The following is a 13,009-nucleotide window of genomic DNA, read 5'->3' as shown; positions in this document are numbered from 1 at the left end:
GAGGTGAGGCAGCTCTGGAAAATTCCTACTGTAGTGCTGTTTGCACCAGATTTTCCTTGCTTTTATTTTTTATAATAATAATAATTAATAATTCCATTAAATTGAAAGGTTATCAGTGCTGAAAAGTGACGAGTTGAAAGATGAGTGGTGTAGGAAATGGCAACCCTTTTTTTTGTTTGTTTTGCATACAGGAATACCAAAATATATGCTTGAAAATTCAAATATTTTTTTCAGTGTATTTTTTCCTTATGTGAATAGAAGCTAAACCTGTCACAGGAGTCATTAATTCCCTGTAAGAATCCACCTGTTGTCTAGAGTTGTGTTGTCATGCTGGGTTTGTTCTTCCTCACTTTGAATAATTGACCTTTAGGGATTATCTGATATACTTTGAATACTGTATTTTCAGAATGCTAAATAAATGCTAAAGATAAAATTCCAGATGATGAGATTATTCCCACACCATATTTTTTTATCTATAAATATAAATAAAAATTTAAGACACTTCAGTGGTTATAGTTATCAAAGAACTTGTCTTATTGTTCTTTCAAAATAACAAATTTGTTTAGCTATGAACTAAATGATAGATCTTATTACGTTCCTTCACTAATTAACTTACTCCTAGGCCGGAAGAAACAAAAAGCAGTCTTGCATGCAACACACAACCTGGGTTCATATGACACACACTGCCTTTAAGATCTTAACTGTACATTTCTTTGTTCTCTTTGTGCTTATTGCTTTTTAATTATGTTTATTCTACAGGTCTTGCAAGAGCCAAATCAGTCCCTAGCCATACATACTCTAATGAAGTGGTTACTCTGTGGTACAGACCCCCAGATGTCCTTTTGGGCTCAACAGAATACTCCACCTGCCTTGACATGTGGTAAGAATAGCATCCTTATACAGGATAATCCATGTGGTTGCTTTGGCTTTGACTTAGTATAGACAAATATGTACTAAAATTGATGGTGTAGTATAGACTGCCGGTGTGTGCTAATCCTTGTGGATCCTCCCAGATAGTACATCTTGAGAGCAACCCCCTGCCTATATATCCAGTACTTTACAGCGGGTGTCCAGTAATGATACATGACTAGCATGAACAATAACAAAGAAGCAATTTAATTGGTATTGCAAATCTTTTGTGGTCTTAATTTGAAATTTTGTTTTGAAGAAGGTAGATTTTATCTCCTAATAAACAGGGAAAGGGGTAAGTGCCATAATTCAAGATACAAACAATGCAGTACAGTATAACAACAGTATAACAGCAATAATTATTGTTACAAATCCATGGCCAGTAAGGACCTTACATTAGTCACTGTGCTGCTCGCCATCATCATATCCACTCAGAATTTCACAGCAATGGCAGGTATAAAACCCAGTGTCTTCTGTGACAAAAAGCTCTGCCCTGGTATTTGGTCAATATCTCTCTTAGCTAGCATATGATACCCAGTGGACAGTGTGGTGCCTTGGAGAGCCAAAGTAGTGTTCTGAGGAGCCCTTCAGGCAGGTCTCCCACCCCAGGCCCTCTCAACATCTCCTAGAGTCTCATCTTTGCCCAGAGAGCAACCTGGGTTGATAGGGGAACATTCAGAGCACAGCTGGTGAATCTGGGTGCATTCGAGAATGAAAATAGCTGATGGATCTGAGCATTCCTGTCAGCTAAACTTGGCACTGTCCATTTAGGTTATCATGAAAAAGGAAAAAATCCATGTGTTTAACTTATTCAAATTTGTCCTAAATGATCAGATTTTATCTCTGTGTGCTTTCAGTGTGTGTTTAAGTATGGAATTGTGGGGCTACTGACTTTAGCTAGAGGAACCCAAAGAACTGCAAGAAAAATTCCAAGAAGGGAGCATTTTCAAATGTTCTCTGCAAAATTCATAAATAGATTTGGCCAAAACATTTTCTTTAATGTGAAATGGCTTTTTGAACAAAACAAAAAACTTGGTGCAAAATTTTCATTTTGGTTGAAATTTTTCAGCTTTTCAACAAAAAACAAATATTCAGTAAAACTTTCGGGGGAGGGGTTGATTTAATTATCCTTTTTTAGTTTTTGAAAACTCCCCCCCCACAAAAAAAAAGGTTTCTGAAGACCAAACTACTTTGGTTCTTAGTTTTTCATTGAAAACTGAAACATTTTCACAGGATTTTATTAAAGAAAAATATTTATGAAATTCCTGACCAAAAAAAAATTGCATTTTTGACCAGTTCTATTAGCAAATACTTTAGAGGAAAAAAGACATGGAATGTTCATCTGAACTGTGCAGAGTTACTGTGCCAAACTGGGAGACCAAATTAAACCATAAATATGCAACAGAGATACTTTAGATTACTATAAAGGCAACCTGGGTATCTCTGGTATTCCTCTCCTACAAGAATGTTAAATTTAATTACCTTATGGTTGGTGTTACTGAGCAGTTCAGCTATCTTCACCACTTGGACAAGATCCTGTGTTCTACTTAGAACTAAATCAAGAATTGTCTCTCTCATTGTGGGTTCCACGATTAGCTGGTCCAAGAAGCAACCATTAATGGTGTCTAGAAATTTTATCTCTGCATCCTATCCCATATCAGAGAGATAGAGAGAGAGCGCTCTAATAAAAGCGAAGTCCAGGACGGACCTAACCAATGTAATCATATTCCATGTCTGGATCTCAGCAGTGAGGCAAGGGTGCTTGCTGGAGGGCACAAAAGAAAATGTCTTAAATAACGGACATAAAATGTTGACATCCCTGGTGGCAGGACTTTTAACACAGGCCCAGAAGAGATCTCGGGTGCCCATGGAGAAAGCTTTGTTCCAAATGAAAAATGAGGCAGCACTGATTGTACTGATCAAAGCTATGAATCCAGTGTACTGGCAACTATTTTTTGTTCTGACACTGAGCAATCACAGGATCAGAATGTTATTCAGAGCACACAGTTCACTCAGATGGCACATGAAAGGACTGAACAGTGAGGTTCACACCCCACCTCTCCAGTTTATATTCAGAAAATGCAGGAGATCTTGCATGTGGAAAATATTTTTATTAACTTGGTACGTCTAACAGTAAGGCATGTTGGAGAACAGATCGTATGGGAGCTCTTTTACAGAAGCAGCATATTGTTGAGCCACGATTAAATTAGACTAAGTAATGATTTCCCAGAATGAAGAGAGAGAGAGAATCCTTGCTTGTATCAGATGCCAAGATAATTCATTACCAACAAGTGTGTCTGTGTGTGTTTGTGTGACATTAACATCCATATACAATTATTAGTGTTACGTCCTTATGTTAAATAGTGTGTGCCTTCTGTGTCCTGATTCATCACGTACATCTTCATTACAAAAGCAGGCAGTCACTTTACTGAAATATTTAAATAGTATTGAGAGAAAATACACATCTGTTTTTTCCATTTAGAAAAAAGCTCATAGAGCACTGACTTTAGCCATGATAAATGACATTTAATTGGGGTTTCCAAGGAATTGAACATGGATCTGCTGTTGAGCAGAAGAGCAGCTGTATAATAGGAGTGCAAATATTAACCACTGGACAGTGGCTGGAAGCAGGTGGCAGTGACCGGGGGCTATTTTTACGCTTCATTTGCCATAGTAGGGCATTAGGATAGTAACTAGAAGCTAATGATCCACATACAGTATTACATTTTCCAGCTTTCTGTTTAAATAGCCACTGGCAGTAAAAGAATATTAATGAAGACGTACCTACATCAATAGTGTCAGCTAGTGATGGAAATCAATACAATGTGCGCTGTGATTTACTGCTGTCAGCATATGATACTGTGGCATTGTGTGAACATATTATGCAACCTGAGACTGCATCAAGCCTTGGATATGCTTTTTTTCTTGATGAGGACTTATTGGTAGGTAAAAGTACCATTTAGCACTGCCTCTGGTATAAATTTTTTTAATCCTTCGATTTTACAGTCCTCTGAAAGTCAGTGCAGGGAAATAATCTTTAAGCTTCTATAGCTAGAGGTTTTATAAAACACTAAAAACAATATATAGGTAATATAAAAATGTAAAAAACCTGTTATACGTATCTGTTTTGCTTGTTTCTTACAAGAAGAACTGAGCTTTAGTAGCTGAGATACTTGATTCAAGAAAGTTATTAATGGCTTTTTGATTCTCACAATTTAAGCGCTGCTACATCTGTTTTTAAAAGCTGGAAGTCCCTATGCATATTTTATTTGAACATGTAGCTGGCTATAATCTATATTTGCCAAACAGCTGGCAACTGTCTTATTATATTTTATCCATACTACAGATTTCTTTGTTTTAAAAGATACAATGAATGCCTGACAGGATATGAACGGTTAGTCACAATTCAGGTAAAATAAGCAATGTGCCAATTTTTAAAATTTCATTTAATTAATTAACATTAACTGTGCTTATCACTGTGGAAGAAATCACTTATAACTTTTCCTGTCAAATGTAATGCAATTGCATATTAGATCACCATTATCTCCATTACATTTCTGCCTTTGATTTACATTAATTTATTTAACTTTATAGCAGCTGGGATGACAATGATCTCAGTGCAGATTTCAGTTTAAAGAAGAGTATTCATCTTGAGCTTTATATTTTACGTGTGCACGATCTGTTCCCTCCCTCTTCTCCCAGGTACAAAGATCCCTATTTTTCTGTTGTAATCTGTTCTCCCATTATTGGAAAGCAGAATTGAGTATTTACCATAATCCTGTGTCTGCTTTCATGATACTTGTCCAATCCAGACCTATGACAACAATTGAGATAGTATATAAAAATGGTCTTCTCCAGGACACAGGTGCATTACATTATCTATTTACACAGGGGACATGACAGAGGCATCTTTATTCTACATCCCTTGTAAACAGTTTTCAATGAAAGAGTCTGGGGCTAGTAATCCCAGTACACTGTGAAGCACTAGTTGTTTGAGGCGCGAAAGAGAGAGACAACAGCAGGGAAAATTGGTTCTTTTGCCCTTGATGCTCTCAACCATAACAATTTCTACTCCAGAGAAATGCTAATCCTTAAGAGGTCAGAATGCTGTGATAACCATCAAGATATTGTTAATTAAACTTCCAGAGAAGACACTGACAATGAGCAGTTTTATCAGATGAATTAATCTGTGATTGGAAATTCTCCCGGGTCAGGGTTCATGTGAGAAGTCTCTTTTGTTCTTAGCTGTTGGAAAGACATTAAATTTAGTTTCCTGTTCCTGAAGAATATTGTCTTTAGTTTGGCATTACACATTTACCAGATCTATCAACAAAAGTGTGTCAACTTTAGAGATGTTTCATACATAGCAGAGAATTCAATTTTGAAATCTCCTTATTACACAAAGGAAACCGAAAAACAAAAACTCCCTAAGTATAGGAAATATGTACTCAACAGGAAAATTTTGTTGGGCAATGCTGCTCAATTTAAAATGACATTCACTTCAGTTGTGCTTGAGCCCTTCGGTGTTTCTGTTTCTCAGAATCTGAGCAATCGAATTTACTTGCACAGATGCACACACAAAGTGATTTTGCAAACCGAGTATGTCATAAATATAAAGGGAAGGGTAAACACCTTTAAATCCCTCCTGGCCTGAGGAAAAACCCTTCACCTGTAAAGGGTTAAGAAGCTAAAATAATCTTGCTGGCACCTGACCAAAATGACCAATGAGGAGACAAGATACTTTTAAAGGTGGGGGGGGAAACAAATCATAGAATATCAGGGTTGGAAGGGACCTCAGGAGGTCATCTAGTCCAACCCCCTGCTCAAAGCAGGACCAATCCCCAATTAAATCATCCCAGCCAGGGCTTTGTCAAGCCTGACCTTAAAATCTCTAAGGAAGGAGATTCCACCACCTCCCTAGGTAACGCATTCCAGTGTTTCCCCACCCTCTGTGAAAAAGTTTTTTCTAATATCCAACCTAAACCTCCCCCACTGCAACTTGAGACCATTACTCCTTGTTCTGTCATCTGCTACCACTGAGAACAGTCTAGAGCCATCCTCTTTGGAACCTCCTTTCAGGTAGTTGAAAGCAGCTATCAAATCCCCCCTAATTCTTCTCTTCCGCAGACTAAACAATCCCAGTTCCCTCAGCCTCTCCTCATAAGTCATGTGTTCCAGTCCCCTAATCATTTGTGTTGTCCTCCGCTGGACGTTTTCCAATTTTTCCACATCCTTCCTGTAGTGTGGGGCCCAAAACTGGACACACTACTCCAGATGAAGCCTCACCAATGTCGAAGAGAGGGGAACGATCACGTCCCTTGATCTGCTGGCAATGCTCCTACTTGTACATCCCAAAATGCCATTGGCCTTCTTGGCAACAAGGGCACACTATTGACTCATATCCAGCTTCTGTCCGCTGTAACCCCTAGGTCCTTTTCTGCAGAACTGCTGCCTAGCCATTTGGTCCCTAGTCTGTAGCGGTGCATGGGATTCTTCCGTCCTAAGTGCAGGACTCTGCATTTGTCCTTGTTAAACCTCATCAGATTTCTTTTGGCCCAATCCTCTAATTTTTCTAGGTCCTTCTGTATCCTATCCCTACCCTCCAGCATATCTACCTCTCCTCCCAATTTAGTGTCATCTGCAAACTTGCTGAGGGTGCAATCCACACCATCCTCCAGATCAAGAGTTCTCTCTGTCTGTGTGATGCTTTTGCCAGGACCAGAGCAGGAAAGCAGGTGAGAACTCCTGTAAAGAGTTAGTAAGCAATCTAGTTAGATATGCATTAGATTCTGTTTTGTTTAAATGGCTGATAAAATAAGTTGTGCTGAATGGAATGTATATTCCTGTTTTTGTGTCTTTTTGTAACTTAAGGTTTTGCCTAGAGGGATTCTCTATGTTTTGAATCTGATTACCCTATAAGGTATTTACCATCCTGATTTTACAGAGGTGGTTCTTTTACTTTTTCTTTAATTAAAATTCTTCTTCTAAGAACCTGATTGCTTTTCATTGTTCTTAAGATCCAAGGGTTTGGGTCTGTGTTCACCTAGGCAAATTGGTGAGGATTTTTATCAAGCCTTTCCCAGGAAAGGAGGTGTAGTGCTTGGGGGAATATTTTTGGGGGAAGACTTTTTCAAGTGGTCACTTTTCCTGTTATTTGTGTAACATTTTGGCAGCTTTTAATCTAAGCTGGTAAGAGTAAGCTTAGGGGGTCTTTCATGCAGGTCCCCACATCTGTACCCTAGAGTTCAGAGTGGGGAAGGAACCTTGACAGGGTATATTTTATTTGGAATGCAACATTGCACAGGGGGAGGGGAACCACAGAACCACTCTTCAGAACCTTAGTTTTTAGGCAGTTAAATGACCCAGAAAAGAATCTGATCACACCCTTCAGAACTAACATGGATTAAAAATTTTACCTTATGAAAAATTGAATTTTTGACTAAATGAACTTTGTTTTATGAAATTTAAAATTTTTCATCAACAAAATGTCATTTTGTTGGAAAAAGTCCAAATATTTTTATTTGGATGTACTCCCTCGTGGGAGGAGTTGTTTGGTTGCCTACTATCCCCATTCACCTACAAAGGGCCAGGCTCCTTGGCTGGAAAACATTGCCCATGTTGCACAACAGCCAGATGTTACTGTCTCCCGTCTCCAAAAGGGGAGGCTATCACAGGAGATATAGTCTGACCAAGGAGCACAGCCCATAGAACAGAATGGAAGCATGAGGCACCCAAGTGACAACGGCTGTGAGCCACTGCAGCAACATTTCTGAATCAAAATGTTTCGGATTTTGATAGAAATTTTTCACCAGTAAAAAACCACCTCTTTTTCTGACCAGTTCCATTAATAAATACCATCATGTATGAGCATGCAGTTGTTTTGAATAAGCATAGAATCAGGATAATAAATGTATGGCTGGAAGGGTCCTTGTCACGGGGTCTACTCACTGCTAGGGGCCTCCTTCTCCTAGCCACTCTGGGGATCAGCTTTTTCCAGGTCCAGTGCCCACTTCCACTGCTCGCTGCATGTCCTGCTGTCTCTCTCTTGCTTTCTGTCTGTGATTCAGGGTGCTCTGTCTTTGTGGCTTGGCCCTCTGGCCAGGTTACTGTAGTCCTCCCCTTCCAGGGTATCAAAGTCTTTCCTTACAAATTGTCTCAGGAAGTCTTCTCATTCACTGCTCTGATGGTGCCACTTTCCTAGTGGCTGGTAGGGGAACCCAGGCCCACCCGGGTTCCAGCCTCTACTCTGGGTTGCAGCCGGGGACCTTCTAAGCAGCAGGTAAGGTCTTCACCTTCACCTAAACCTGTATTTTCCCTGAGCCCTTCCTACACTTCCACCTCCTGCCCCCAGGGGTTTTTGCCAGCTTAAACTGCCTTCTCCCAGGGAGTAATTGCAGAATAAATTCTGTAGCCCCAAACACACCTCCCTTTCCCCAGGCAATGACTGCAGACTACTTCCCTGCAACCCCTGTCTGCTACCAGCAGCCTGGCTTTATAGAGGCCCTGCCTGTTCCTGCACACGTGAGCTTCCCCTAAATAGGGTTTTCCTCTCAGCCTAACTATACGCCAGTTTGCAGCCTAATAGGTTAATTGGTCTCGCTGGCCTGCATTAACCCCATTCAGGGCAAGTGAGGGGAATACACCCCATCAGAGTCCTCAAGATGTAAATGAGTTCAGCTCCCTGCGCAGACTAAGGACCAAGTATACATAGACCATTTTTGGCTGGTGTCTGGAAGTTTTTAAGAACAGGTTAGATAATGATGGGGATTCCACAATCTCCCTGAGAAGCCTATTCCAGTGGTTAATTACCTATAGTTAAAAAACTTTTCCTAATAACTAATTTATATCTTTCTTGCTTCAGATTAAGTTGATTTCTTGTCCTACCTTCAGTGGACATAGAGAACAATTGATCACCGCCCTCCTTATAACAGCCATTAATACATTTGAAGACTGTTATGAGGTCCTTCCTCAGTCATCTTTTCTCAAGACTACACATGCTCAGTTTTTTTAACCTTTCCTCATAGTTCATGTTTTCTTAGCCTTTTATAATTTTTGTTGCTCTTCTCTGGATTCTCTCCAGTTTGTTCACATCTTTCTTAAAGAATTATGCCCAGAACTGGACACATTACTCTAGCTGAAGCCTCACCAGTGCTGAATACAGAGGGACAATTACCTCTTATGTATGATGCTGCTGTTAATACATCCGAGAATATTAGCCCCCTCCCCTTTTTTTTTTTTTGCAACTGCTTCACATTGTTGACTCATATTCAATGTGTGATTCACTATAACCCCCAGATCCATTTCAATAGTATTATCACCTTGCTGGCTTTTTCCTTATTTTGTAGTTATGCATTTCATTATTCCTTTCTAAGTGTAATACTTTGCACTTGTCTTTATTGAATTTCATCTTGTTGATTTCAGACCAATTCTCCAAGTTGTCAAGGTCATTTTGAATTCTAATCCTGTCCTCCAAAGTTCTTGCAACCCCTTCCAACTTGGTGTCATCCACAAATTTTATAATACTCTCCTCTCAATTATCCAACTAATTAATGAAAACATTGAATAGTATCAGACTCAGACCACTCCCTTGCAGGACAGTACTGTATACAACCCCCGAATTTAACAGCGAACCATTGATAACTACTCTTTTAGTTAGGTCCTTCAACTAGTTTTGCACCCACTTCATATTAATTTCTTCTAAACCACATTTCCCCAGTTTGCTTATGAGAATGTCATGTGGGACTGTCAAAAGCCTTACTAAAATCAAGATATATCATATCTACAGCTTCCCCTCCATCTACCAGGCCAGAAACATTGTCATAGAAGGAAATTAGGTTGGTGTGGTATGATTTGTTCCTGTTGGCTATTATTTATTACATTATTATTCTCTAGGTGATGACAAATTGGTTGTTTAATAATGTCTTCCAGTATCTTTCCATCCAATGAAGTGAGCTGTAGCTCACGAAAGCTTATGCTCTAATAAATTTGTTAGTCTCTGAGGTGCCACAAGTACTCCTTTTCTTTTTGCGAATACAGACTAACACGGCTGCTACTCTGAAAAGTATCTTTCCAGGTATCAAAGTTAGGCTGACTGGGATATACTTTTTCAGGTCCTCTTTGTTCTCATTTTTAAAGATAGGTACTGTATTTGCTCTTTCTTAGTCCTCTGGGACGTCACTCATCCTCCATGAGCTCTCAAAGATAAATCGCTGATGTTTCCCAGATTTCTTCAGTTAGTTCTTTAAAAACCCTGGGGTGAACTTCATCAGGCCCTGCCAACTTGAACATATCTAACTTGTTTAATATTTGTTCCAGTATCTTACCAGGTATCAAAGTTAGGCAGACTAGTCTATAATTCCACAGGTCCCCTTTGTTCTCCTTTTTAAAGCAAGGTTCTGTGTTTGCCCTTCTTTATTCCTCTGTGCTCTCACCCATCCTCCATGAGTTCCCAAAGATAATCTGTAATGGTTCCAAGATTGCTTTAGCTAGCTCCTTAAGTACGCTAGGATGAATTTCATCAGGCCTGGATAACTTGAATACATCTAATACATCTAAATATTCTTTAACCTGTTCGTTTTCTATTTTGGCTCGCGTTCTTTCCCCCCTTCTTAATACTAATTGCATTAAGTATCTGGTCACAATTTACCTTCATATTAAAGACTGAAGCAAAATAGGCATTAAATACTTCAATCTCCTTGATGTTAGCAGTTGTTATTCTCCTTCCCCACCTACACTTCCCTTCATCTTTCTCTTGCTCCTAATGTACTTATAGACCCCTTCTTATTACCTTTTATGACCCTTGCTAGATATAACTCACTTTGTGCTTTAGCCTTTCTGCTTTTGTCCCAACATATTTGCTCTATTCTTTTGTACTCATGCAATTGATTAATGTTTCCACTTTTTGTAGGATTCCTTTACAATTTTCATGTAATTAAAGAGCTCCTTGTGGAGCCATATTGGCCTCTTACTATTCTTCCTATCTTTCTTTCATGTAGAAATCGTTTGGCATGGTACTTTTAATACTATTGTCTCTGAGAAATTACCAGGTCTCCTGAAGTCATTTTCCCTCAGATTTTTTTTTTTCCACATGGGACCTTACCTACCAGTTCTCTGTTTTCCGAAAAGCAGATTTTTTAAGTCCACTGTCCTTATTTTGCTGCTCTCACTCCTTCCTTTCCTTAAATTAATCAAATCTATCATTTATGATGATTTCACCCATATTGTCTTCAATCTTGAGATTTACAACCAATTCCTCTCTGTTAGAATCAGGTCTAAAATGGCTGCCCCTCCTATTATGCCCTCCACTTGCTGAAACAAGAAATTGTACACGATACATTTCAAGAACTTATTGGACATTGTGTTTTGCCATATTAGTTTTCCAACAGATGTCTAGCTAGTTAAAGTCCCCAATTACTATAGGCCTGGTTTTTGAAATTTCTATTGTTTATTCTAAAATGCCTCATTCACATTCTCCTGCTGGTTCGATGGTCTGTACTAGACCCCAGCCATGGCATCACTCCTGTTTCTTCCCCCTTTTATCTGCTCTCAGAAACTTTCAACTGGTCTGCTGTTCACTTCCCTCCAGACCTCAGAACAAATGTATATTTTCTTGATGTAAAACCTCCTCCCACCCCTCCCCCGTCCTTCCTGAGCAAAGTATTCCCCTCTATTCCAGTCAGAAGATTTATCCCACCAAGTCACTGTGATGCTAATTAAGTCATGATTTGCTTATCTATTAATAATTCCAGTTCCTTCTGTTTATTCCCCATACTACTTGCATTTGTGTGCAGACATATGAGATGCTGAGTAGATTTCCCCACTGTTACTGTTTTTGCTCCCACCCTATTGAGATTTTTCATCTTCCTCTGCCCCCACCTTTAGTCCTCTGTTAAGGTTCCCTTTTTTTATACTTACTTGTGGGTTTGTGTTACCTGCCCTCTTGAACCTAATTTAAAGTCCTCCCCACTAGATTGGACAGTCAGTGCATGAAAATGCTCTTCCCCTTCATGGTCAGGAGGACCCATGTCTTCCTAGCAGTCCTCCTTCCCAGAACAGCATTTCGTTTTTGAGGAACCCAAAGCCCGCCCATAAACACTGTCAAACTATCTGGAGTGGCTCATGACTGCGAGTGCCAGACTTGGCAGACTGTCAAGAAGTAGGGGAGAGACCCCACACTGGTTGTGTGTTCTATAATTAGATTTCACCGTCTTAGTAACAAGTGTGAATTCCTAAAGCTCTAGAACAGTCTTTCACCTGAGTCAGTCAGTTTCCTTGGGCACTCCAGTCTATCGTGCCACCGAGGCAAGATGGACTTAGTGATAGATGGTTGCTATACACCAGAGATCACAAAATATTCAGGTTACTCCTAGTCCCAAAGGACCAGTCACTTACACCAGGTCTTTTTGTGCCTTAGATCTCTCACCAAAGACAATGCTTGAAGCCAATCCGATAGTAAACTATCTAAGGATTTATTAACTAAGAAAAGAAAGAGTTATTACAAGGTTAAAGCAGGCAAGCATATATACACAAATGAACTATAGTCTATGGTTCCAAAAGGTGAGAGAACTGTAGTAATCTATCAGCTCTGAATATCTTTTAGGGCTAACCCAAGTTGACCTTGGGGATCTCTGTTTCTGTTTTATAGCTCTGATCCTGTGAGAGTCCAGACAATAAAAGAGCTATTTTGTCAGGTATTTTTATTTCCTTCTTCCAGACTTCAAGCCCATGGGTGAGCCCTTTTTCAGGTAGCCTCTTCATGGTAGTAAGAAGTAATTAACAAAATCTTTGTATTGTGATGTTCTACAGTGGCTCATTTAGTTTTGATAGGCCTTCTTGATGGGCAGAAAACAATCTCTCCTGACTGGGTTCACAATTTTAGAGCAAACATTTTTTACAATTACAAAGCAAAAACTTAAATATTACCTTATAGTATGTGATCCAGATATTATAAGTGAGCTTAATTCATGTAGCAACTTACAAGCATTTCATAAAGTCTAAACACATTGTTATAAGTCAAATACCCATCTTAACCATACTAACACACAGGTGAAACAGACTGGTTTCCAGTAATGAATTTGTCAGTGCTTGGCTGAGCTCTAAA

General features: G+C 39.3%; 1 protein-coding gene across 6 annotated transcripts in view; it reads left to right on the top strand.

Moving 5' to 3' along the window:
* Positions 1 to 13,009, top strand: part of CDK14 (cyclin dependent kinase 14) — a 512,169-nt gene that overhangs the window by 312,976 nt on the left and 186,184 nt on the right. For all 6 annotated transcript variants that reach the window (XM_038392686.2, XM_043509345.1, XM_038392687.2 and 3 more), the window contains one exon: positions 760 to 880. In XM_038392686.2, the coding sequence (XP_038248614.1) occupies positions 760 to 880 (121 nt within the window). The remainder of the gene's footprint in view (positions 1 to 759; positions 881 to 13,009) is intronic.

The sequence above is a fragment of the Dermochelys coriacea genome, chromosome 2, assembly GCF_009764565.3.
Source record: "Dermochelys coriacea isolate rDerCor1 chromosome 2, rDerCor1.pri.v4, whole genome shotgun sequence".
Classification (NCBI taxonomy): Eukaryota; Metazoa; Chordata; order Testudines; family Dermochelyidae; genus Dermochelys; species Dermochelys coriacea.
Note: the sequence above shows the minus strand (reverse complement) of the source record. Positions and strands in the feature narration are given on the sequence as shown.